At 37.9% G+C, this 27,613-nt stretch overlaps 1 protein-coding gene across 4 annotated transcripts in view; it reads left to right on the top strand.

Annotated features, from left to right (window-relative positions):
- Positions 1-27,613, top strand: part of MAP2K4 (mitogen-activated protein kinase kinase 4) — a 178,793-nt gene that overhangs the window by 114,643 nt on the left and 36,537 nt on the right. For all 4 annotated transcript variants that reach the window (XM_064271798.1, XM_064271799.1, XM_023556480.2 and 1 more), the window contains 3 exons: positions 2,711-2,830; positions 5,347-5,398; positions 17,837-17,964. In XM_064271798.1, coding sequence (XP_064127868.1) covers positions 2,711-2,830; positions 5,347-5,398; positions 17,837-17,964 — 300 coding nt within the window. The remainder of the gene's footprint in view (positions 1-2,710; positions 2,831-5,346; positions 5,399-17,836; positions 17,965-27,613) is intronic.

Raw genomic sequence — 27,613 nt, forward strand, 5'->3', positions numbered from 1 at the left:
GAACTGCTGCATATGGTTTCCAAGGAGTGCCTGTTAGATTCAGACTGCCAGCCTTTTGATTAGCAGCCATAGCTCTTAACTACTACCCTACCAGGGTTTTCGTATTTCTAGGTATATTATAGTTTTCATTTTCTAATTGGTTATTGTTATTATTTAAGAATGGTCTTGGTTTTCTCTGGATGTTATATCTAGGAATCTGCCCCTTATGTTGATCTTAGTAGTTCAATTTTTTCATCATCATCATCTATTTTTTTTTACTCAGTAAATCTATATTCAGTAATTTTTTAATTTAGACATGTGGCCCTCCCATCTTTTGCCTGAACACTTTCAGTGATTTTGCTATTGCTATTTTTTGAGGCAGCTCAGACCATTCCGTTTTTTATGCAGATCATTGCTGTTGTCTGTTCTCATTTATGTTTACATTAAGGTATCTGCCTTAGAAACTGCAAAGACTTCCGTCTGTCCAGCCAATTGCTCCTTTCTGTGTCCCTTTCTTGCCATCCTCACTTCTCCGTTTCTCTTACTTTTATCCCCCCTGTTCCGGTGTCTTTCTCTTTTGGCTGCCTTCCTGTTTTTTCATCCCTTCTTCCTTTTCCCCTCAATTTCTTAATGACAGTTTTTAGCATTTTATTTTGCCTTTACATACACTAACACATTTGATTTTTATCATAGTCCATTGAGGATGGTGGGGCAGTCTACCTTCATAGATGGATAATGGAGGAGGCCCAAGTTTTCAGAAGTAGAAAGTAGGAGAGCCTTGATAACAAGTCAGGCCTTTCAGACCCTAAAGTTAGTGGAAAGCCACTTTGCTACTATACAACTGAGTTTAAGTTCCTTCCTTACTGGTTCTCTAAGTGGATGAGTTAAATGTGTTATGTGGTTCTGTAATAACAAATTCTAATAAACCTATTGATGGTATCTTTAGGTGAAAAACATTCATGCATGTGTTTTGGGTGGAGGTATTAATCTTTAATGAGACACATTCTCTAAGAGTATTCTAAAGAAAAAGAGACATAGAAATAGAAGGGAGACTTAATTAAATATAAGTAAAATTTCACTATGTCAGATATGATTTACAAATAAGCATTCTGTGAGGCCATGACATTTTTTAATGTTGTAACAGATGGTCCTATTGCAAGAGTGCTGTGACCCATCTCAGTCTATTCATCATCCATGTTCTTCTATCGAAGTTAAGTGTGCTTGCATCCTAAGAATTGACAGGAGAAAAGAGAAAGGAAAAAGGAAACGGAATTGTACTCACGGCTCTGTCACGAACCATTTTACCTTGTTGTTAGGTGCCGTCGGGTCGGTTCCGACTCATAGCGAACCTGTGCACAACAGAACCAAACACTGCCCGCTCCTGAGCCATCCTTGCAATCATTGTTATGCTTGAGCTTGTTGTTGCACCCAGTGTGTCAGTCCACATTGTTGAGGGTCTTACCTCAGCAGGCATTAATCAATCACTTATGTAAATGATCCAGATGAAGCATGATGAAAAGATGAGTGGGTAGAAACTCTCTGAGGATATGGCTGATCTGTAAACTAGCAATGGCATAAAAAATATTTTAAGGTATTTTTGTCATCATCCAGATAGCTATTTTCACTGTCTTAAGGTACTTGTTTGAAGTCCTTGTTCATATGTGTATATCATAGTGTCTGCTTATATTCTGTGTTTTCCACTTAATACATTGAATACCTCTCTTGAACTGTATAGTTTTAAAACTAATTTAATTTCAGGTAATCCCTTTAACAATTACCATTAGCTTTTGTGAAAGATTTTAGTAGTTTCTAGCTTGTTTCTTATTGTTCTTTTTCTTCTTGTAATTTATGGAATATTTGTTTAAGGAGGTAGATTCCCAGTCATGGGATAACTTTATCAAAAGGTATAAACACATATAAACACATTTATTTCTCGTTTTATCATCAGATTGCTTTCAAACAGGTTTAAAACAATTTATAATATTGAGATCAGTGTTTGAATGATTAATGATAGCCGGCATTCATTCATTTAGTAGTTGTCGAACTCCTGTCTTGATGGGGCTTGCCTTGAAGTAGGGAAGGATAGATGAAAAACAACAGATAATTCTTTATTTTTTTTATTTGTATTTTGTTTTAGAAGATGATAAGCACAATACAAAATAGAGCAGAGTAAGGGAGTACTGAGAATGGGATGAGCCGCAGTTTTAGGTAGGTTAGGTTAGGCCTCACTGAGAAGGTGGCGTTTATGATGAGCTGCAGTTTTAGGTGGTTAGGTTAGGCCTCACTGAGAAGGTGGCGTTTGAGCAAGGTCTCGAGGCCTTGGTTTTGCTTTATGTGTTTTTCCTTTTTATTTTTAATTTAAGGAGATTATCTGGCATCTCAAGATTATTGTTGTCTGTGTTCTTTATTAGTGAGAATGAACTATTTTCCACATATTTCCTGCTTTTATGTCCAATTACAGCAAAGTTTGAATTCAAAAAGCACAAAAGCTTTCTATGAAAGACTGTCCTTGTCCTTACAATTCAGAGTGGGGAACAATGGCTTTAAACACATTAAGTTTGTATCTAAACTTGAGGAGAATTTTCTTTTCAGGGCTTTCCTAAGGAAAAAGATTATTACCAGTTTGAGATTTAAAAAAAAAAAAGAATAAGATTGTTTTCTGTGTCAAGGCAAGGTGGTATTTCATGATAATAGAAATGTGTAAGAATAACAGACATTTATTATTTTATAGGGTGACTGTTGGATCTGTATGGAGCTCATGTCTACCTCGTTTGATAAGTTTTACAAATATGTATATAGTGTATTAGATGATGTTATTCCCGAAGAGATTTTAGGAAAAATCACTTTAGCAGTAAGTATCTCTTTTTTTTTCTTGTGTATTAAAATTCTGCTAAGTTGTTCATTCTCTGCATAAATATATAAACATACAGCTGTGGTTTAAATGCTCAAACTGAATGTCGTTCACAGAGTGTTACTGACCTTCCTGGAAAATCATTTGTAGAAGGAAAGGGGACTAAGCCACTTCTGTAGGAGAATTAACTCAATTGTTCACAAGCACTTTTACTAACATGGTCTAGATAAACACTGACACTGTTCTTCTCATTCAAATCACAATGAATCATAACAGCCTGTCCTATAATACTGTCCAATATTAAAGACTGTCCTATAGTAAAGACCGTCCTATAGTAAAGACCGTCCTATAATAAAAGACTGTCCTATAATGAAGACTAGAATTTTCCATTTATTTTTTTTCTTGTTGATCTTAGCTATCTTTAAATAGTCTGTATTAACACAATTATCCCAGATTAATTACAATAGTTGCAGTCTCCTTGCAGCCCCTAAATTGAAGCTCTTAGAAAAAGTATATTTTTTGTAGTTTATAATTTGTGCTGTCCAGTCTAAACTATTTAAATTGTTTACTAGCAATTTCAAGAACCCAGGTTACTACTAACTTGGTCAATTCACTTTTACCAGAGTGCCAGAAATAAAGGAAACACTCTTTTGCCTATGTGTTTATAGTTCTGAAAGGGGAGTCATGATCACTTTTTCTCTTGCTCTGATCTTTTAACAAAGGTTGCTTATAATTTAAGGGAAAAAGACTTTCTCTTTAATAGGGCAAAATTAATAAAATTCTTAGGAACCCCTGAGAATCTGAGCTGATGGCCTGGCCTGAATTAGTTGATGTATAAACTCAATCTTATAGGAAGTTGTAAAGCAGGTATTCCAGTTGCAGGTAATTTCCTATTTCTTCCTTCCCTGCATTGTCTACCTTCAATATAGTGTCCCTGTCAAATGCCAGCTCATTCGGTTTATTCATTAAACCTTAATAAGACTGGTTATAATTACAGGCAGTTTCTGAACTGTGTCATAATTGCAAGAGATGTGTGTGTTTAAACGTGTGTGCGTGCACGCACTTGTGCGTGTGGATTAAACTGTAGTTGCTGCCTGTGATCTACGGTTCATAAGTCTCACGTTAATACTGTAAGTCGTCTTGCTGAATTAGTGCTTAAATTTAAATGTTTTATGGACTAAAATTTAAGATATATTTTTCCATATAATTTTATGAAAAGAAAAAGCTCAGCTACACTAGAAACTTGATCATTATTTTGATGGCTATTTGAAATTTTATATTGATCAATTCAGCCATCTGTCTCCATTACTACCAAACCCACTAATATCTTAGAACTTGTTACTGCTCACAGTAACGGTAGAGTAAGAGAATAACGGTAACAGCTAATGTTTATTGTTTGTTTATGTCAGGCCAAGATCTTATGACATTTAACCTTCATAGCAACTGTCTATGATAAATACTGTAACTCCCTTCAGATAGAGCTAAAGAATGGAGAGGTTAAGTAATTAATTTGCTTTGAAGTTTATGCACTTGTAAGGGGTAAATGACTTAAATCTGGGCAGCCTGATCCCAGAGCCCTGCTCTTAACCACTATTCTACAGGGTGGCCATGAATTCAGAAAACAAAGATAAAATTATTTTATCATATATTGCATTGTGTTTAATGTGTATATGAATAAATCATTTACTACATATTCGCCTATGTTTCCTGACTTGTTGATCACCATATATATTAAGCACAACGTTTAAAATTACATTACGTTAAATCTAATGGTCTCTCCTCTCGCTAACTAGTAGCTCAGGGAAGAAACGGCATAGCTGTATTCATATGAGTCATTTGTGGTTTGAAACATTGGAAGTTTGTGTCTGCTACCTTTCTGATACCCAGCAGCTGGATGACAGCAGATCTGTCTGCAGCGAGTAGCCTCTTGTTTAGTTCTCTTTTAGTTTGAGGTTGTAGAAACTTCGTTCAGGTCTCTGTTTCTTCCCTTCCTGAAGAGATTACTGATTTTCTGATCGTGAGCAGTGATTAAGCAGGATAAATTCTAGATTAATCCATGATATTGTCAAGCAGCTAACCAGAGAGACTGTGGCTCTGCAAGAATTATGTTGAAGGCTTAGCCTCCGATTAGGGTGAATGATAGTGAGGAAGTGAATATATGGGAAAACGTGCTGAGTTATTCTTGGTAATGAAGCCAGCCCATTGGTCTTTCTTGTATTAAATATTTTTATTCTTAAAAACTTGCACATACAAGAACCATACAACTTTTTAATAATGTATTAAATTATAAGGCACTGTTTTTTTTTCTTTAGCTTAGTTACCATGTAAGCACAACTAAGTTTTCAGATAAAAAAATCATCATTTAGCATCTTCAGTGAACATAAAGAATGATGGACAAAATACTAACCTTATAAGACCTACAAAGGGCTAGTTGGGTATCATTTATGATAAACTATTGTGTTGTTTGACTAAAAAAGAAATTGATTGTTTATCCCAAGTCTGCTTTTTCTCCCTAGACTGTGAAAGCACTAAACCACTTAAAAGAAAACTTGAAAATCATTCACAGAGGTAGGTATGGATTGTTTTTTGTAGAGTAGAAACTAGACAAAAATTATTGAAAATTGCACTATCATGATATAAGCTTTCCTCAAGTTGTTTTACTTTTTAAAAATATTTATACTTCTAGCAAAAAGTACCTTAAGACTAATTTAGATTTTTTCCTCCTTTGAGATTCTATAGTTTTCAGCCTAACTTATTAGCATGTTGGGCTTAGAAATCAAAATAGATTTTGCCACAAGTTTTTATTACTCTTAGTTGAAAAATAACTGATTATATAGATAACTAGGGTCGGTCTCTATATAAATAAGACACCAGAGTGGTCCTGGGGCATTCAAATAAGAATGAGGGATAGTGACCTAGAGCATTTTAAAGATGTGCCTGTAACTATCAGTTGTTTCTTCTTTACTTCAGAGAATCTTTCTGTAAATTGAGCCAGATCCTTTAATTAGTGTTATACATTGAAATTTCAATAAAACAAGTTTTATTTATGAAAACAGTGATTTTGAACTTATTAGACACAGATCTAGATTTAAACATTTGATGTTGCTCTGTTGAAGAGCAAGTTTAGAAAAGCAGTAAAGCTTTGGAAATCTTGAATTTAATTCAGTAAATAGATTAAAACATCAAAAAAAGATGGAAGGAGTACACAGAGTCATTATCCCAAAAAGAATTAGTTGATATTCAACCATTTCAAGAGGTGGCATATGTTCAGGAACCAGTGGTACTGAAGGAAGAAGTCCAAGCTGCTCTGAAGGCATGGGCAAAAAACAAGGCTCCAGTAATTGATGGAATATCAATTGAGATGTTTCAACAAACAGATGCAGCACTGGAGATGCTCACTTGTCTATGCCGAGAAATATGGAAGACAGCTTCCTGGCCAACCGACTGGAAGAGATCCGTATTTATGCCTATTCCCAAGAGAGGTGATCCAGCCGAATGTGGAAATTATAGAACAATATCATTAATATCACACGCAAGCAAAATTCTGCTGAAGATCATTCAAAAACGGCTGCAGCAGTATATTGACAGGGAACTGCCAGAAATTCAGGCTGGTTTCAGAAACGCACGAGGAACCAGGAATCCCATTGCTCATGTCACATGGATCCTGGCTGAAAGCGGAGAATACCAGAAGGATGTTTACCTGTGTTTTATTGACTATGCAAAGGCATTCGACTGTGTGGATCATAACAAACTATGGGTAACACTGCGAAGAATGGGAATCCCAGAACACTTAATTGTGCTCATGAATAACCTTTACATAGATCAAGAGGCAGTTGTTTGGACAGAACAAGGGGATGCGGATTGGTTTAGTCAGGAAAGGTGTGCGTCAGGGTTGTATTCTTTCACCATACCTATTTAATCTGTATGCTGAGCAAATGATATGAGAAGCTGGACTATATGAAGAAGAATGGGGCATCAGGATCGGATAACAACCTGCGTTATGCAGATGACACAACCTTGCTTGCTGAAAGTGAAGAGGACTTGAAGCACTTACTGATGAAGATCAAAGACCACAGCCTTCAGTATGGATTGCACCTCAACATAAAGAAAACAAAAGTCCTCACAACTGGACCAGTGAGCAACATCATGATAAACGGAGAAAAGACTGAAGTTGTCAAGGGTTTCATTTTACTTGGATCTACAATCAACAGCCATGGAGGCAGAAGTCAAGAAATCAAAAGACACATTGCATTGGGTAAATCTGCTGCAAAGGACCTCTTCAAAGTGTTGAAGAGCAAAGATGTCACCCTGAAGACTAAGGTGCGCCTGACCCAAGCCATGGTATTTTCAATCGCATCACATGCATGTGAAAGCTGGACAATGAATAAGGAAGACCAAAGAAGAATTGATGCCTTCGAATTGTGGCATTGGCAAATAATATTGAATATACCATGGACTGCCAAAAGAACGAATAAATCTGTCATAAAAGAAGTACAACCTGCTCCTTAGAGGCAAGGACGGCGAGACAGCATCTTATATTCTGTGGACATGTTGTCAGGAGGGATCAGTCCCTGGAGAAGGGCATCATGCTTGGCAGAGTACAGGGCCAGCGGAAGAGAGGAAGACCCTCAACAACGTGGATTGACACAGTGGCTGCAACAATTGCTCAAGCATAACAACTGTAAGGACGGCTCAGGACTGGGCAGTGTTTCGCTCTGTTGTGCATAGGGTCGCTATGAGTTGGAACAGACTCAATGGCACCTACCAACAACAACAACAAATAGATTAAATATTTGCTCTATTTATTACTATGCTAGACTCAGGGCAGTGAAGCGATAGCTGTGAAAAAGTCACTACCCTCAGTAAATTTGTAATCGAAAATTAAAAAAAAAATTTTATTGTGCTTTAGGTGAAAGCTTGCAGCACAAATTAGTTTCTCATCCAGAAATTTATACGCAGATTGTTTTGTGATATTGTTTGCAATCCCAGCAATATGTTAGCACTCTCCCTCTTTTCCACTCCTGGTACCCATGCCTATTAGTCCAGTTTTCCTGTCCCTTCTTGCCTTCTTGTGTTTGCTTTTGGTCACGTGTTGCCATTTAGTCTCGTATACTTGACTGAATTAAGAAGCGTGTTCCTGATGTGTGTTACTGTTTGCAGTCTTAGGCTGGAAGGTGAGCTTTTGGAGTGGCTTCAATTCTGAGTTAGCAAGGTGTCCGGTGGCCATCGTCTTGTTCTTTCAGTCTCTGTCAGACCAGTAACTCTGGTCTTTTTTGTGAATTTGAATTTTGTTCTATATTTTTCTCCCACTCTGTCCAGGACCCTCTGTTGTGATCCCTGACAGTGTCATTGGTGGTGGTAGCCAGGCACCATCTAGTTTTTCTGGGCTCAGGCTGGTGGAGGCTGTGGTTCATGTGGCCAGTTAGTCCTTTGGACAAATACTTTCCTTGTGCCTTTGATTTTTTTCATCTTCCTTTGCTCTGGACAAGATGGGACCAATAGGTGTTTCTTAGATGACCACTTACAAGCTTTTAAGACCTTAGGCACTACTCAACAAAGTAGGATGTAGAAATTTTTTTTTTTTGCAACTGCGTTATGTAAGCTAACCTGGTGTCCCCTGAGACCATGGTCCCCAGGCCACAGTCCTAGTACCTCAGTCCTTCAAGTGTTTAGATGTGTCTGCAACTGCGTTATGTAAGCTAACCTGGTGTCCCCTGAGACCATGGTCCCCAGGCCACAGTCCTAGTACCTCAGTCCTTCAAGTGTTTAGATGTGTCTGGGAGGTGCCTATGACTTTGCCTTGGTCAGGTTGTACCGACGTCCCCTATATTGTGTGTTGTCTTTACCTTCATAGGCATTAACACTTGTCTAGTATATAGTTAGTGATTTCTCCTCCCCATACCTCTCCTCCCTTATAACCATCAAAGGTTATTTTTTCCGTGTGTAACACTTCCCCTGAGTTTTTTAAATAGGGGTCTCATATATGTCCTTTTGTGATTGACTTATTTCGCTCAGCACAGTGCCCTCCAGATTCATCCATGTCGTGAAATGTTTCACAGATTCATCATTGTTCTTTATTGTTGCACCTAGGGTTCCGTCATGTGTATGTACCATAGTTTGTTTATCCATTCTTCTGTTGATGGGTACTTAGGTTGTTTCCATCTTTTTGCTCTTGTGCTGCAATAAACATGGGTGTGTATATGTCTATTTTATATGTTTAGGAGTGGGATTGCTGGATCATATGGCATTTCTATTGGTAGCTTTTTAAGGAGGTGCCATGTCGTTTTCCATAGTGGCTGTACCATTTTACATTCCCACCAGCATTGCATAGGAGTTCTGATCTCCCCGCAACCTCTCCAACATTTGTAATTTTCTGTTATTTTGGTTAGTACCAGTAATGTTGGGGTGAGATGGTATCTTATGGTGGTTTTGATTTTCATTTCTGTAATGGCCAGTGACTGTGAGCATTTCCTCAGGTGTCTGTTAGCTGCCTGAATGTCTTCTTTGGTGAAGTGTCTGTTTATATCCTTTACACATTCTTTAATTGGATTATTTGTCTTTTTGTTGTTGAGGTGTTGAAGTATTTTATAGATTTTAGGGGTGAGACCCTTCTTGGATGATTGGACCCTTTGCCATAGCCAAAAACTTTTCCCACTGTGTAGGCTGTCTTTTTATTCTTTTGGTGAAGCTTTTTGATGAGGATAAATGGTTTTTAGAAGCTCCCAGTTAATCTAGTTTCTCATCTGGTGTTTGTGGATTGTCAGTTATGGTTTGTATTGTATTTATGCCATGTATTATGGCCCCTAGTGTTGTCTCTATTTTTTCTTCCATGATCTTTATCATTTTAGATTTTATATTTAGGTCTTTGATCCACTTTGAGTTAGTTTTTGTGTATAGTGTGAGTTATGGGTCCTGTTTCATTTATTTACAGATGGACATCCAGGTATGCCAGCACCATTTGTTAAAAAGACTGTCTTTTCCCCATTTAATGAACTTTGGTCCTTTGTCACAGACCAGCTGACCATAGGTGGATGGATTTATGCCTGGTTTCTCGATTCTCTTCATCGTCTATGTGTCTGTCATTGTACCACGAGCAGGCCGATTTGACTGCGATGGCTGTGTAGTAGGTTCTGAGATCAGGTAGCATGAAGCCAACTTTGTTATCTTCACCAGTGCTTTGCTTTGCTTATCTGGGGCCTCTTTCCTTCCCATATAAGGTTGATGATTAGTTTTTCCATCTCCTTAAAGAATGCTGTCAGTTTTTGAATGAGGATTACATTAAATCTGTAGATTGCCCTGAGTAGAATTGACATTTTTCACAATGTTGAATCTACCTATCCATGACCGTGGTAGGTTTTTCCATTTATGTAGGTCTCTTTTGGTTTCTTGCAATAGTGTTTTGTAGTTTTCTTTGTTATGTCCCCAGTTAGATTTACTCCTAAGTATTTTATCTTTTTAGGGGTGATTATAAATGGTATTGTTTTCTTGAATTCCTTTTCAAAGTTCTTTTTGTTGGTGTATAGGAATCCAACTGATTTTTATATTTTGATCTTGTATCCTGCTACTCTGCTGAATCTTTCTGTTCTAGTAGTTTTCTTGTGGAGTCTTTTGGGTACTCTATGTATAGTATCATATCATCTGTGAATAGGGATAGTTTTACTTCTTCCTTTCTAATTTGGATGCTGTTTATTTATTTCTTGCCTTATTGATCTATCTAGAGCTTCCAGAACAATGCTAAATAGAACTGGTGATAAAGGCATCCTTGTCTTGTTTCCATTCTCAGGGAAAATGCTTTCAATCCCTCTCCATTGAGAATGATGTTGGCTGTTGGTTTTGTATAACCCAAACCCAGTGCCGTCGAGTCCATTCCAACTCATAGCGACCCTATAGGACAGAGTAGAACTGCCCCATAGAGTTTCCAAGGAGTGCCTGGTGGATTCGAACTGCCGACCCTTTGGTTTGCAGCTGTAGCACTTAACCGCTGCACCACCAGGATTTCCTGGTTTTGTATAGATGCCCTTTATTGTGTTTAGGAATTTCCCTTCTATTCCTATTTTTATTGAGAGTTTTTATCAGAAATGGGTGTTGGACTTTATCAGGTTATCTTTTGTATGTCGCTTCAAATGATCCTGTGATTCTTTTCTTTCCTTTTATTTATGTGGTGGATTACGTTAATTGATGTTCTAATGTTGAACCATCCTTGCATACCTGGTATGAATCCTACTTGATTGTGGCATATTGTTTTTTTTTGATAAGATGCTAAGTTCTACTGGCTAGAATTTTGTTGAGACTTTTTGCACCTGCATTTATGAGAGACATTGGTCTGTTGTTTTTGGTGGTATTTTTGCTTGGCTTTGGTATCAGGGTTATGCTGGTTTCATAGACAGAGTCTGGGAGTATTCCTTCCTTTTCTGTGCTCTGGATTAGTTTGAGTAGTATTGGAGTTAGTTTTTCTCTGAATGTTTGGGAGAATTCTCCAGGGAAGCCGTCCAGGCCAGGGCTTCTTTTGTGTGTGTTATCGCGAGTTCTTGTTTCCTCTTTGATCTCCTCTCATTAAAGGTCTGTTCAGATTTTCTATCTTAGTTTGTGCTAATATAGGTAGGTAGTGTGTTTAAAGAAATTTTATGTATTTTCTTTAGGTTCTCAAATTTGTTGGAGTAAAATTTTTCGTTGTATTCTGTAACAATCCTTTTTATTTCTGTTGAGTCCGTTGTAACGTCTCCCATCTCATTTCTCTTGGGGTTATTTGCTTCCTCTCCTGTTTTTCTTTCGTCATTTTGGCCAGTGGTTTGTCAATTTTGTTGATCTTTTCAGAGACCTAATGTTGGGTCTTCTTGATTCTTTCAGTTGTTCTGTTCTCTATTTCATTTATTTCTGTTCTAATCTTTATTATTTCCTTTCTTTTGGTGCCTGTGGACTTCTATTGCTGTACTCTTTAAATTTGTTCAGGTTGTAGGGATAAGGCTTCAATTCTGGTGTGTTTTTCTTTTTTGATGTGTATATTTATTGGTATAAATTGACCTCTGAGGACTGCCTTTTCTGTGTCCCAAAGGTTTTGGTATGATGTGTTTTCATTTTCATGTGATTCTACGAATTTTTTAATTCCTTCTCTGATTCCTCCTGTTACCCACTTGTTTCTAAGCAAGGTGTTATTTGGTTTCCACGTATTTGCTTTTTTTCCCCCTTGGTCTTCCTGTTTGATTTCTGTTTTTATGGCCTTGTGATCAGAGAGGATGCTTTGCGTTATATTGATATATTGGATTTTATGAGGGTTGCTTAGTGGTCTGTGATGTGGTCTATCTGGAGACTGTTCCATGTGCGTTGGGAGAGAATGTATACTTTGCTGCTGTTTGGTATACTTTGCTGCTGTTTGGTGGAGTCTTCTATATTTGTCTATGAGGTCAAGTTGGTTGATTTTGTCCTTTAGACCTTCTTTATCTTTGTTGAGTTTCTTTCTAGATGAGCTGTCTTTTACCAAGAGTGGTGTGTTGAAGACTCCTGTTATTATAGTGGAACTGTCTGTTTCTCTTTTCAGTGCTGTTGGGGGTTGTTTTATGTATTTTGGAGCCCTGTCATTGGGTGTACAGGTATTTTTTAAGGTTATGCCTTCTTGGTGGATTGTCCCTTTAATCATTATATAATGTCCTTCCTTGTCTTTTATGGTGGATTTTGTTTTAAAGTCTGTTTTATCTGAGATTAATATTGCCACTCTTATTCTCTTTGTTTACTGTTTGTTATATTTTTTCCCATCCTTTGATTTTTAGTATAATTATGTCTTTGTTTTTAAGATGCGTGTCTTATAGACAACATATTGATGGGTTGTGTTTTCTATCCGTTCTGCCACTCTTTTTATTGGTGCTTTTAAGCCGTTTACATTCAGTGTGATCATTGACAGGTGTGAGTTTACCGCTGTCATATTGTGCTTTCTTTTGTGATGCTGACATTTGCTTTGTTCCTCTTTCTTTCCTGTTAATACCTTTTTTTTGGTGAATTTTCTTTTTCTGTCTTTTGTTAGTATAGATTTTGTGTGTACTGATTTTTTATGTTTTTCTTCTTTTTTGTTTTGATGAGTAAGTTTATTAACGTCCTTTGTGGTTGCCTTGAAATTTACCCTTATATTCGTAAGTTTGAACTGGTCTTTTATTACTTAATATCGCTTTGACTTCCTCTGCATTTGAAACTTCTATACCTATACCATTTTTCCCCTTTTTATTGTTTTTACGTTGTTGACATTTACAAATTTACGTTTCTGGTTTCCTGTTTTAAGTCGTTTAACCCAGTAAAACCCAGTGCTGTCGAGCTTTGCTTTATTACTGAGAATTCTTTACCTAGGTTGGTATCTGCCGCGTGCTGTCTTGTGGCCTACACTCTGGTTATTGTCTTTTGTTGTTTGTTCTCTAACTGAAGGACTCCATTTAATATTTCTTGTAAGTTTAGTTTGGCTTTTAAATATTCCCTTAATTTCTGTTTTTCTGGAAATATCCTAAGTTTGCCATCGTGTTTGAGAGAGAATTTTGCAGGATATATTATTCTTGGTTGTCATTTATTTTCTTTGAAAGTTTTATATATGTCCTCCCATTGCCTTCGCTCCTGCATAGTTTCTGCTGACTGAGAGTTTAGTCTTCTCTTTGTAAGTGACTTTTTTTTCTTGAACTGCTCTTGGGATTCTCTCTTCGTCTTCGGTTTTGGCAAATGTGATTATAATGTGTCTTAATGACTTTCTTTTTGGCTGTATCTTATATGGGATTCATTGAGTTTCTTGGATGGTAAACTTTTCATTTTTCATGGTATTTGGCAAGTTTTCTTCCAGTCAGCAATCTTCTCTGTGTTATCCATTTTATCACCCTGTTCTGTAACTCTGATGATGAGCAAATTTTTGCTCTTGATTGTGTCCCACATAATTTTTCAGTTTTTTTTTTTTAACTCTTTTCTGACTTTTCCTCAAGGTGATATCCATGGATTTGTCTTCAATCTCACTGTTTCTGTCTTGCAGTGTTTCACATTTGCTCCTCAAACTTTCTGTTGAGTTGTCCGTTTCTGACATTCTGTCATATGTCTTTTGAATTTCTAGTTGCTGCTTTTATATGATTTTTGATTATTCATTTTGATGTATTGATCTTGTATTATTTTCCTAAATTCTTCTGTTACTTTGCCTGTGTTTTCCTTTAATGTGGGTCTAGTCTTTTCTAATCTCTTGGAGAGCCCTAAATAGTAGTCTTTTGAATTCTATATCAGTTCCACTGCCTTTTTTCTACCAGAAGGTTGCCTGATCCTTTATTTTGGTCTCTTGCTGGTGCCATTTTGTCCTGCTTTTTTTGTAAGTTTTGATATTGTCTGCTGTCTCCAAGACATTATTTTATTTGTTGATTGTATGTTCGTTTGTTTCATCCTGCTTTTTTTGTCTTGTTTTGATATGTCAGGGCAGGTGGGCCAGGCGTGCTTTGCTGCTTTCTCATCTGTGGACTTGATAGCTGTCACCACCTTGTCCGGTTGGACAGGGCAGCAGCAGGCAGAGGAAATTTGCTTTGCTGTATGGTGGTTTCATGAGTTGACTGGGCCTGCTTTGTCTGCCTCTGATGTTGGCTCAGCAGCATGGGAATGTTCACAGCCCCTTGCCATATTGGTGGGGTTGTTGGACAGGGGGTGTTACATGTTCACTTCCTATCATTCAGCAGCTGGTCGAGTGGTGGGAGAGGAGGGCAGTGCGGGCTTGGCGTAGTGGCAGGCCTGAATGCTGGGGATTGCTGTAGCCACAGGAGTGTGCCAGGGACTGGCAGGAACAGGTGGAGTTTGCATAAGGGGTAAGCTAGGAACGAGACAGGAAAGAAAAGGGAGAGAAAGAATAAGAAAGGATAGCTGGTGGGTAGGGGTGGTGTGGACCTGGGTGCTGGCGGGATGTGGAGAGGTAGTATATGGGGCTATGTGATAAGTGAAAAGAAAAAAATGGAAAAGAGAAAAAGAAAAAAAAAATCGACAGCAGGGTGGGGCTAGCAGGTGGTGGCTTGGTGTACTTGGGTCAGTGGTGGGCCTGTGTGCTGGTGGCGCTCTGTGGTGGCATGATGGGCCCCAGCTGGAGGCGGTGTATTGGACTAGGTGGGAGGTAGAAGAAACTGAGAAAGTAAAATAAAATAAAATAAATGGCAGGGGTTGGTGATTGCGGCTAGGCAGACCCAGAGGCTAGTGGTAAGGGAGGGGAGGTGGCTTATGGTGCTAGGTCGGAGGGGGAAATAAAAGAGGAAAAAGAAAAAAATGGTCCAGCTGGGGCCTTACAGGTGGGGATGGGGCAGATCTGGAGTGGCAGTAGGCCAGTGCACTGGTGGATCTGTAGCTGCGATGGCGTGGCGGGGCCGGCAGGAAGGGACGGAGATGGCATATGGGGCTAGGTGGGAGGGAGAAAGAAAAAAAATTGTGGATTGGCACGAGCCGGCAGAAAGAGAACGGAGGTGTCACATAGGGCTAAGTTGGAGGGGAAAAGAAAAGGAACAAAGGAAAAAAAAAAGCTGTATGGCAGTATGGGGTGGGGCAGGCTTGGGGAAGGGCTCATATTGTGGACCACAGTGGGTGAGGGTTTCTGGAATGGGAGGCATTCTTGCTTCTACTCACTAAAAGGGTGATGGGTGGGAAAGTGTGTTTCTCTGGTTACTGGGTGCTCTGTTTTCTGTTTGGAGCTCCATGAAGTTGTCTTCCCTTACTCCCTGTACAGGGGATCATCGCTAGCTGTGCTTCAAAAAGGCCACTCTGTGCTGTGTTAGTTGGTAGGGTGCCTCCACTTTGTATCTCTCCTCATTCTGTTTTCCATCAGTTTCTTATTCCATCAGTATTTGATTTACTTCTTTATGCCTTTATCTGATGCTTAAGATTCCAGGATTGATGTTTGTATCTGTTTTCCTTGGTTTTTCAGGTCTTTGCTGCAGAGGTGTAGTGTGGTGCATCTGTCTAGGGTGCCATGTTAGCTCCGCCCCTGTAACGGAAAACTTTAATGTCATACATGACAATGTGTGATTCAGCCTACACAATAAATGGGATAGAAAATAAAAGGTCAAATTCAGAGAAACGAGAAATCTTGGATTCTAAGAAACATTGTTTCTTGTGGTTAAAGAAATTAGTTATTAGGATGTAATTGTAATTGGCCATTTACCTGAGTTACTTTGGAGTTGAAATTGAGCCATTGAAATTAGTTAACCTTGAATATCAGACTATTTCATTTAATTTTGCCTTTTTCTTTATGTAAGGAAGCCTAACTTCATTCTTGTTAAAAATAACATATTTTGTTCCTCTTGTAGTTCTTCTTGCTTTTGTTTTAGGCTTTTTCTTCCTTTTAGCTGTGTTTTGTAGTTATGAGAGTATCATTTTTAGGGCATTTGACCTTAAGGATACTCCTTAATCACATTCAAGCACTAACACACCACCTGGGAGTATCTGAGTAAAAGAAAATGTCTTCGAAATTAATTTGATTTTTCTATCACTAAATGAGTTTATAAGTCTTTTTATCAATTAGCTTTTTTGCTGTAATTAGAGAGCATTTGATTACAAGTAACAGGAAATCCTATTAACTGCATTAAACTTAAAGGACATTTTTACCAGTCATAATAAGTCCCAAGATAGGGCATCTCCAAGCGCAACATGATCAGAGCTCCATTCAGTATGATCAGAGAAACTCCATTCTCTTGGTTCTGCACTCCTTAATATGTTGTTGCCATTCTCGGGATAGTAACAGCTACAACAGTCCCAAGTGTTACATCTAGACATGACAGCCTCCCGAAGAAGAGGTCACTCTGTGTTTGTGCCTGTCTTAGGAGCAGGGCAGTTTTTCCTACATGTCTCTCATGTTTTCTGTGTTGTTGAGCCATGAAAGTGACAATGAAATGGGCAGAGGGACTAAGATAGGGATAGAGAATTAGTGAGCAAAGGAGGAGAATTGTCCAGACAGCTGGTTGGCATATCCAGGTAGTAGTTTTATTATCAGTGAGGAAAAGGTGTTAGGAATGATAATTTAGGGAAAATTTGGCTGGAATATAAGACCTAAAGAGCTAAATGCAAGGGATTTGGCTTTCTCAGCTTTGAGGGAAAGCCTACCCACTCTCAGAGTGGTAGAGAAGAATCTGTCAGGAAGGGATTGGTTGGGAGAAACTGGCTGCAGCCAATTTAAGATCAGAAAAATCTCTCAGCAATAATTAAGTGGCTTCATTTATTGAGCACAAATATTGTCTGGGTACTATATTAGGTGTTTTAATCTTCACAACTCCATGAAGTAGGAATTATTGTGCCATTTTGTAGATGAGGAAACTGGTTGCAAAGAGAAGTAGCTTGCCCTAGTCACATTGAGGTTCATACCCAGATTTTGATCCTTTGCTTCTCTGATTTGAAAGCTCACAGCCTTTTGGCTGTACTGCATTGGATACTTTCCTAAGTTAGGTGAGGCTCCACTCTAAAGTGTGATTTTCTAATTTATATACTTTGTTTTTAGTTTTGTAGCCTCTGATACTGTAGTTTAGTATATTCTGATAGCTTAAGTTCATATTCCTCATATTGCCTGTTAAGTAATGAATTTAAACAAGTAAATGAATACAGCCTCTTGATGAAAACATTTTAGAATGCCTGAATTTGTGGTGATACATTTTCTATATCAAGTTTTTAAGGATAAGCATTCAGAAAATTGTTTTCTTCTCATGTCCAATAGAGAAAAAACATAGTTTTGTCTGTTTTGTAAATATAAAGATGTTAAGAGAAAATCAACCTCCATATCTTCTGGATTATTAAGATGTTGCTGGTAAAATGACTTTGTTATGTTACATTTACACAAATCTCGTCATTAAGGTTTTATGCTCAAAACATGGATAGCAATTGCATGTGAGAAATGAAGATGTTTTGCTTCTTAGATATCTGAGTTTCAATAACTTGACCACTTATATACTCAAAGGTGTTTAATTATTTTTGCTTGAAGTATTGTAGAGTATAACTTATTTGATTGATTACATGTACACTGAGTACGTCTGTCTCTTGCAGATATCAAACCTTCCAATATTCTTCTGGACAGAAGTGGAAATATTAAACTCTGTGACTTCGGCATCAGTGGACAGCTTGTGGATTCCATTGCCAAGACAAGAGATGCAGGGTGTAGGCCATACATGGCGGTACGTGAACAGACTGAGCTTTCTTGCTTGCTAGTCATTGTACAGAGATCCTGTGACCTTTAGTACTATTGTTTCTAGGGAATCTGCATTGGTCACACAGTTCACCATCCCTGAATACTAGAATATTTTCCTCTCCCCTAAAGACCAAGCTCAAGTTCCAGCTTCTTCTTGTAGCTTTGCTAAATTATCCCAGTGAACTCCTGTGGCCTTCATTGTCTTGCTCTAGTCCTCTTATTTGGCACTCAACATTTGTCGTCTACTCTGATTATTACCATTGTTATTATTATTTTTATTATTATATTCAGCCCATCTCATCAGCCAAGTGGTAAGTTCTCAGAAGTCTTCTTTGTGTTTCTAGCACCTGTATGCTGTCTGGACTGTAGTGGATATCAATACATGTTGATCCTGTGTCTTAGGCCACTGAGTGATGCTACTTCCAGGTAGAGAAGAATGGAAAGGCCTGAGTTCCCTGCAGAACTCAGTATGTCTCATAGAGCTGAAGCTATGTTTTCAGTATGGTTAATCCCCTCTTTAGGGGTGGACTGGGAAATGCATTGACAGATGCAAGGGTGAGACCTTAGATATTTCGTATCGTGAAGCCTCATTTCCCTCAAAGAGGCAGACCTGCACTATCCTCCCACACATCATACTTATCTTACCCTGGTGTGTTTGTATATACTGTTCCTCCAGCCTGGATTTTGATATATATTCGAATTGGAAATTTAGTGCTTGTATTTTCCACAGTTTTTTCTAGGTGTTGGTGCCCTTACTTTACGTGGCCTTGGTTCTTTGGGAACCAGCACACTACACTAACTGGTGATCTGTGAGATTTGTGGTTGTGAGGCATTCCTGTCTGCACTTTCTGTTTCAGTCTTTATAGACTCTTAAACCACAGATAAGCTTAAAATTGAAGAAGAATTTATCTCCTTTCGTGTGTTAGATTCTTTCTTGATTTTTATGTCTCCAAACCTAGTGCTGTAAATAAATAGAAAAGCAAAAAAAATTATAGGCTACATATTGTATAACTTTTTACCCTGTTTAAGGATAGGCGGGCTTAGCACTACCCAGATTTCACGTTTTTTTATTTTTTTAAACTCGAATAAATTTTATTTTCTGCATCATTTGAAAGTAAATTCTATGTTAATAATTCCATCTCCGCTTAATTTGTCTATTCACCCTTCATCTATAATTAATACAAGAAGCAGTGTTGTATATATTATTTATACATTTTCTGTTGTCTGCTTATATTCTGGTCATTGTATTTGAAAATATTCAGTTATTGACAATATTTTATAAGTGTTGTATTTTCATCATCTTTTTAAATTTTACATTTTTGCATGTCAGCTTTTCAACAAATGGAGGTGGAGTAGGGGTGTGTGTGTGTGTGTTTTTACAGAAAGATACCTCCATTTAAAGCTTCGTTTTGTGGACGCTGAGTGGCCAGATTCTTAGGGTGATTTTGAAGATCATCATATTTAGAGATAAGTGACAACATGTTTAAATGCCGAGAAAAAAGAAAAATTAGGCATAGAGCATTTAGAAAATCTTGTAAATTGCATGGTTAGTAATGATGCCCTGAGAATTAAATGTGAACTGTTATCCTTACTTTTAGGGCTTGTGTCAGTACTAAGGTTGGATAAGTGATTTTGCTGGGAAATGCTGGCTAAGAATTATATTTGATATATGCAGGCTTTAAAAAATACAGTTGCAGCCCAGATAGAGTTGATTATTCATTTTGAAATCAAAAAGCTTTTAAAGGAAAAAGTAGATTTTCAGTTCTTGTGTAGAAATAAGGTTTACAGGCCCAGGAGGTGCTGGGATTTTCTTTTCCTGCTAACCTTCAGCTTTGAAGTAAGCAGGTAGATAATAAACTATCTGCATCCAATCTACACTGGACTAAATGAAGTGTTTATGTCCGTTCTAGACTTCTAAGGCCTATTTAGATGGCTAAGAATGTATCAGCATTAATTTTAAAAGCTTCTAAGTGGCTTGAAAGGAGGCTTGGTGGTGCAGTGGTTAAGTGCTTGACTGCTAACTGAAAGGTTGCCAGTTCAAGCCCACCAGCCACTCCACAGGAGAAGGTTATGGCAGTCTGCTTTCGTAAAGATTTACAGCCTTGGGAATTGTCGTGAATTGAATTATGTCCCCCCAAAATCTGTGTTATCAACTTGGTTTGGCCATGTGTGGTTGTCCTCCATTTTCTGATTGTAATTTTTTTTTTTTTTGAGACTGCTGCCTCAGTCTCAAAAGGCATGGCCATGGCCTCTGGTGTTTCTAAGGGTGGTGTTGCTACTCAGATGGAAGAGAAGATTGGTGTGCCTAAAGCCAAGGGAACAGAGTTGCTGTCCCAGTGGGCCTGGAAGGCAGAGCTGAAGCCTAGGGCCCGTTGACCTCCACTCAAAGTCCGGAGAGTGTTACCAATACCTAGGGTCTGGAGCGCGGGGTTATTGTGTAAATTGTCTCAGAGAACAGAGGGTTGTTTTCAAAGCTTTGAGGACTAACGTAATGTGTTCTGCTGACTTGCTCAGTGCCTGTTATCCCTTCTTTTCCTACAGTTTCTCCTATTTGTAATGGAAGTGTCTAGCTTGGGCCTGTTCTGCTGTTGTACTTTGACAGCAGATAACTTGTATTTTAGATTTCACAGATGAAGAGGAATTTTTGGATTTTGTACTTGGAGTTAAGACTTTTGCTATGATATGATGGGGTGAATATGTTTTGCATGTTGCAAAGGTGTGATTTTTGGGGGGCCAGAGGGTTGAATGTCATGGATTGAATTATATCCCCCGCAAAAATCTGTCTATCAACTTGGTTAGGCCAGGCGTGGTTGGCCTCCATTTTGTGATTGTAAATTTATGTTAAGAGGATTAGGGTGGGATTGTAACACCACCCCTTACTCAGGTCACCTCCCTGATCCAAGGTAGAGAGAGTTCCCCTGGGGTGTGGACTGCACCACCTTTTATCTCTCAAGACATGAAAGGGAAGCAAGCAGAGAGTTGAGGACCTCATACCCCACCAAGAAAGCAGAGTGCATCCTCTGGACCCAAGGTCCCTGCACCTGAGAAGCTCTTCTACCAGGGGAAGATTGAGGACAAGGACCTTCCTCCAGAGCCGACAGAAAGAGAAAGCCTTCCCCTGGAGCCAACGCCCTGACTTTGGACTTGTAACCTCCTAGACTGTGAGAAAATAAATTTCTCTTTGTTAAAGCCATCCACTTGTGGTATTTTTGTTATGGCAGCACTAGATGACTAAGACAGGAATTCTATAAGGCACTTCTACTCTGTACAGTAAGGTCCCTATAAGTTGTAATCAACAAGATGGCACTGGGTGGGTTTTAAGTGGCATGAGTCTTCTTTGATCTGTGAATGTAGTGGCATTTTTTGAGAGAGAGAAAGATGTCTTGTGCCTCTGTTATATGAGATTTATAATTTCTCTCTATGTGAATTATGACTACTTATTAGATCATTCAGCATAAAAAAATTCTGTAAAATGTAGAATTTAAACATAAATTTTTGATACACCAAATTGTTAACATTTTACCACTCTGCCATGCCAACACAGGTATTTATGTATATGGGTAGGTTTGTACTTTTTGTGTGTGCCAAACCATTTGAAAGTAAGTTACAGATGTCTTGAACTTCATCCTAAACACTTCATCACACATCTCCCAGGAGTAAGGGCATTCTTCTACATAGCCACAATATCGCTGTCATACCTTAAATAATTAATGATAATTTCATAATATTATTTAATACACAGTTTGTATACAGATTCCCCAGTTGCCCCCCAAAATGTATGTTTTAGCTGTCAATCTTGGATCCCATCAAGGTTGCACATTGCTTTTAGTTATTACATTCCTCATTTAATCCATAAGAGTCAAATCCATTCTTATTTTTGTTTTCTATATCACTGATTGTTTTTATTTTTGTGGGTTTTTTAAGACTGTCCCACATTCTAGATTTGTCTGATTGCTTCCTCATGGTTAGATTCGGGTTAAATATTTTTTGGCGTGGATACTTCATAGATGGTATAAACTTCATATTGTATCACATTAGAAAGTATATAATATTAGATTATTTCTCTATAGTACTAACATATATTTTTTAGCAGTGGAAACTTATAATACGGTAATTTATTTTCTCAAGTTTTCCTTTTGTTAAAAAGAAAAATGAGTAATTAATAATCTTACATTTCCCAAGGATTTCTTCACCTGTTACCTTCTTACTCTTCTCTTCTGCCACCCTGCAACATAAAGAGACTTCTAAAACATCACTTCAGTTTCCCCATCTCTCAGCAGCGTTTTCTCATTTTCATCTTCTCTCTATATTATAGAGGCCCAGCCGTATGCGTTTGTAAGATGGCCTTAGCCCATCGGAAATTGTTCATAGTAGTACTTTCTGAAGTATGTCATTTTATTTATCTCGGGCGTTCCCCAAACCCTTGCGTAATTTTCTCTTGAAGTATATGTAGCCTATTAGACATGAGGATCTAATCAAGTTCTGTCTCATCAACTTTAGGAAATTGTTACTTACCTTTGATCTTTATCCAACAAACATGATAATACTGGTTTATTCATTTATTTTCTCTGTCTCTTTGATTTCAAAGGAGCGTTTTTCTTTGGGACATAATTTCATTTTCCACTTATTTACAGTACTGAAAAAAATTTATTCATTCCTTTCCCTGTGTATGACCATTCAAGTGTTAGAAATGCCTGGTAAAGAAATTACTTAGCAGCGCATGTAAGATTAAAAAAAAAAAAGCTGCTATTATACTTGACTTAATAGAATTTTTGAGTGTGGGGAATATGCTTTGTTACCTTCTTTGATCTAGTTGGCAGACGTCTTAATTGGAAAGTCTAAATGAAGCATTGATAGAAGATTTCCATCCTCAGAGGAGTCCTCTGATTTCTCTTAGTGTAACCTGCACTCTGGTACATCTTATTGATAATAAAGTTACAGACATTCTCTAGCACTTCTGCTAATTCTTTCTGCTTGGCAGATGCATTTTTGTCCAGTTTATTGGTGATATTATTGTTTTTGTCAAAAATCTGCTATCTGTTCTCATAATCTTGCTTCAAAATTTCTCATCTTGTACTGTGACCTTCATGTTGATTGCATATGAGTAAGTTTTTGGAAGACACTTTGTCTCTCTGCTTCTCTTCTATAGCTGTGTACTTCTCAGTTTCCTAGATGACGTACTTCAAAAAGTCCTTTTTGTTAACTATAATCTTGTTCTCTTTTGCTGTGTGTTTAACCACAGTAGACACACTGAGGATGCCACTGGTGTCAATATTAAGGGTTACTTTGATACGAGGAATGCCAGGGAGCTTAGTGGGTTGATATCCTTAGCCATTGCTCATTCGCTTTGATATACCTGAAGAGCACACTAGTTTGCCTTCATAGTCGGTAGTAAAAATTTGTATCAGCTGGATGAGGATGGCGGCATATTATGCTTGGTCAGAACAGTCATGACTTCATCAGTGGTTTCAGTACTGAAAGAGAAATGGCATCAAATAGCAGAAAATCATGAATATTTTCTAAAAAATTTTTATTGTGCTTTAAGTGAAAGTTTATAAATCAAGTTAGTCTCTCATATAAAAAGTTACATACACCTTGCTATATAATGAAACAACACACTCCTTCTCTCCACCCTGCATTTCCGCATCCATCTAGCCAGCTTCTGTACCCCTCGGCCTTCACATCTCCCCTCCAGACAGGAGCTGCCCACATAGTCTTATGTGTCTACTTGATCCCAGAAGCTCACTCCTCACCGGCATCATTTTCTATCTTATAGTCCAGTCCAATCCCTGTCTGAAGAATTGGCTTTGGGAATGATGCCTGTCTTGGGCTAACAGAAGGTCTGGGGACCATGACCTCCGGGGTCCTTCTAGTCTCAGACCATTAAGTCTGGCCTTTTTTATGAGAATTTGGGGTCTGCATCCTACTGCTCTCCTGCTCCCTCAGGGGTTCTCTGTTGTGTTCGCTGTCAGGGCAGTCATTGGTTGTAGCTGGGCACCATCTAGTTCTTCTGGTCTCAGGCTGATGTAGTCTCTGATTTGTGTGACCCTTTTTGTCTCTTGGGCTTGTAATTACCTAGTGTCTTTGGTGTTCTGCATTCTTCTTTGCTCCAGGTAGATGGAGACCAATTGATGCATCTTAAATAGCGACGTGCTGGCGTTTAAGACCCCAGACGCCACTCTCCAAAGTGGGATGCAGAATGTTTTCTTAATAGATTTTATCATGCCAAATTGACTTAGATGTCCCCTGAAACCATGGTCCCCAAACCCCCACCTCAGCTGCACTGACTTTCGAAGTGTTTGGCTTATTCAGGAAACTTCTTTGCTTTTAATTTAGTCCAGTTGTACTGACCTCTCCTGTATTGTGTGTTGTCTTTCCCTTCACCTAAAGTAGTTCTTGTCTACTAATTATTGAATCCCCCGCCCCTCCCTCCCTCCCCCTTCTTGTAACCATCAGAGAATATTTTCTTCTGTGTTTAAACTATTTCTTGAGTTCTTATAATAGTGGTCTCATAGAATTTTTGTGCTTTTGCAGCTGACTAATTTCACTCAGCGTAATACTTTCCAGATTTCCTCCATGTCATGACATGTTTCTTGGATTCATCATTGTTCTTTATTGATGCATAGCATTCCATTGTGTGAATATACCATAATTTATTTATCCGTTCATCCATTGATGGGCACCTTTGTTGCTTCCATCTTTTTGCTATTGTAGACAGTGCTACAGTGAACATGGGTGTGCAGATATCTGTTCGTGTAAAGGTTCTTCTTTAGGAAGTGGGATTGCTGGATCATATGGTAGTTCTATTTCTAGATATTTAAGGAAGTGCCAAATCAATTTCCAAAGCAGTGGTACCATTTTACGTTCCCACCAGCAGTGTATAAGTGTTCCAGCCTCTCCACAACCTCTCCAACATTTATTATTTTGTGTTTTTTGGATTAATGCCAGGCTTGTTGGAGTGAGATGGAATCTCATTATAGTTTTGATTTGCATTTCTCTAATGGCTAATGATCCTGAACATTTCCTCATGTATCTGTTAGCTACCCGAATGTCTTCTTTAGTGAAATGCCTGTTCATGTCCTTTGCCCATTTTTAAATTGGGTTAATTTTCTTTTTGTTGTTGAGTTTTTCGCAGTAACGTAGATTTTAGAGATCAGGTGCTGATCAGAAATGTCATAGCTAAAAACTTTTCCCAGTCTGTAGGTAATCTTTTTACTCTTTTGGTGAAGTCTGTGCATGAGCATAGTTGTTTAACTTTTAGGAGCTCCCAGTTATCTAATTTCTCTTCTGGTGTTTGTACATTTCTAGTAATGTTTTGTATACTGTTTATGCCCCACGTATTAGGGCTTCTGGTGTTGTCCCTATTTTTTCTTCCCTGATCTTTATCATTTTAGATTTTATATTTAGGTCTTCGATCCATTTTGAGTTGGTTTTTATGCATGGTGTGAGGTGTGGGTCTTTTTTCATTTTTTGCGGATGGATATCCAGTTATATCAGCACCATTCATTAAAGAGACTGTCTTTTTCCTATTTAACAGACTTTGGGCCTTTGTCAGTATCAGCTACTCATATGTGGATGGATTTATGTCTGGGTTCTCAGTTCTGTTCTATTGGTCTATGTATCTGTTGTTGTACGAGCGCCAGGCTGTTTTGACTACTGTGGTGGTACTGTAATGATCTAAAATAAGGTAGGGTGAGGCCTCCCACTTTTTCTTTCTCAGTAATGCTTTACTTCTCCGGGGTCTCTTTCCCTTCCATATGAAGTTGGTGATTTGTTTCTCCATCTCATTAAAAAATGTCACTGGTTTTTAGATCAGGATTGTACTGTATCTATATAGATCACTTTGGGTAGAATAGACCTTCTTACAATGTTGAGTTTTCCTATCCACGAGCAAGGTATGTTTTTCCACTTATGTAAGTCTCTTTTGGTTTCTTGCAGTAGTATCTTGTAGTTTCCTTTGTACAGGTCTTTTACATCTCTAGTTAGATTATTCCAAAATATTTTGTCTTCTTAGGGACTATTGTAAATTGTATTGATTTGGTGATTTCCTGTTGGATGATATCTTTGTTGGTGTAGAGGAATCCAGCTAATTTATGTATGTTTATCTTGTATCCTGATAATCTGCTAAACTCTTATATTAGTTTTAGTAGTTTTCTTGAGGATTCTTTAGGTTTTTTTGTGTATAAGATCATGTCATCTGCAAACAGAGATATTTTTACTTCTTCTTTGCCAATTTGGATGCCCTTCATTTCTTTATCTAACCTAGTTGCTTTGGCTGGGACCTCCAGCACAATGTTGAATAAGAGTGGTGATAACGGGCATCCTTATCTGCTTCTTGTTCTCAGGGGGAATGTTTTCAGGCTCTCTCCGTTTAGGATGATGTTGGCTGTTGGCATTGTATAAGTGCTGTTTATTATGTTGAGGAATTTTTCTTCTATTCCTATTTTGTTTTTATCATGCATTGATGTTGAACTTTATCAAATGCCTTTTCTGCATCAATTGATAAGATCGTGTGCTTCTTGTCTTTTGTTTTATTTATGTGATGGGTTACGTTGATTGTTTTTCTAATGTTGAACCATCCCTGCATACCTGGTATGAATCCTACTTGGTCATGGTGAATTATTTTTTGATATATTGTTGAATTCTGTTGGCTAAAATTTTGTTGAGTTTTGCATCTAAGTTCGTGAGGGATGTTGGTCTGTAATTTTCTTTTTTTGTGGGGTCTTTACCTGGTTTTGGTATCAGGGTTATGCTGGCTTCATAGAATGACTTTGGGAGTATTCCATCCTTCTGTGTGCTCTGAAATACTTTTAGTGGTAGTGGTGTTAACTGTTCCCTGAAAGTTTGATGGAATTCTCCAATGAAGCCATCAGGGCCAGGGCTTTTCTTTTTTGGGAGTTTTTAATTACTTTTTCAAATCTCTTCTTTTTTCATGGGTTTATTTAGTTGTTCCACTTCTGTTTGTGTTAGTTAAGGTAGGTAGTATGTTTCTAGAAATTTGTCCAGTTCCTTTAGGTTTTCAAATTTATTAGAGTACAGCTTTTCATAGTACTCTGTTACGAGTCTTTTGATTTTGTTTGGGTCTGTTGTGATATCGGCCATCTCATTTCTTACTCAGCTTATTTGCTCTGTCACCTGTTTTTCTTTTGTCAGTCTGGCCAGTGGTTTCTCGATTTTGTTAATCTTTTCAAAGAGCCAGCTTTTGGTATTGTTAATTCTTTCAATTGTTTTTCTGTTTTTATTTCATTTAATTCTGCTCTAATTTATATTATTTGCTTTCTTCTAGTGCCTGAAGGTTTCTTTTGTTGCTCTCTTTCTATTTAAGTTGTAGGGATAATTCTTTGATTTTGGCCCTTTCTTCTTTTTGTATGTATGTATTTATTGATATAAATTGACCTCTGGGCACTGCTTTCTCTGTGTCCCAAAGGTTCTGAATGGAAGTGTTTTCATTCTCATTGGATTCTATGAATTTGTTTATTCTGTCCTTAATTTGTTCTATAATTCAATTGTTTTGAGCAACGTGTTGTTGAGTTTCCAAGTGTTTGATTCCTCTTCCCTGATTTTTCTGTTATTGACTTCTAGTTTAATGGCTTTATGGTCAGAGAAGATGCTTTGTAATATTTCGATGTTTTTGA

The sequence above is a fragment of the Loxodonta africana genome, chromosome 18 (genome assembly GCF_030014295.1).
Source record: "Loxodonta africana isolate mLoxAfr1 chromosome 18, mLoxAfr1.hap2, whole genome shotgun sequence".
In the NCBI taxonomy this organism is placed as follows: domain Eukaryota; kingdom Metazoa; phylum Chordata; class Mammalia; order Proboscidea; family Elephantidae; genus Loxodonta; species Loxodonta africana.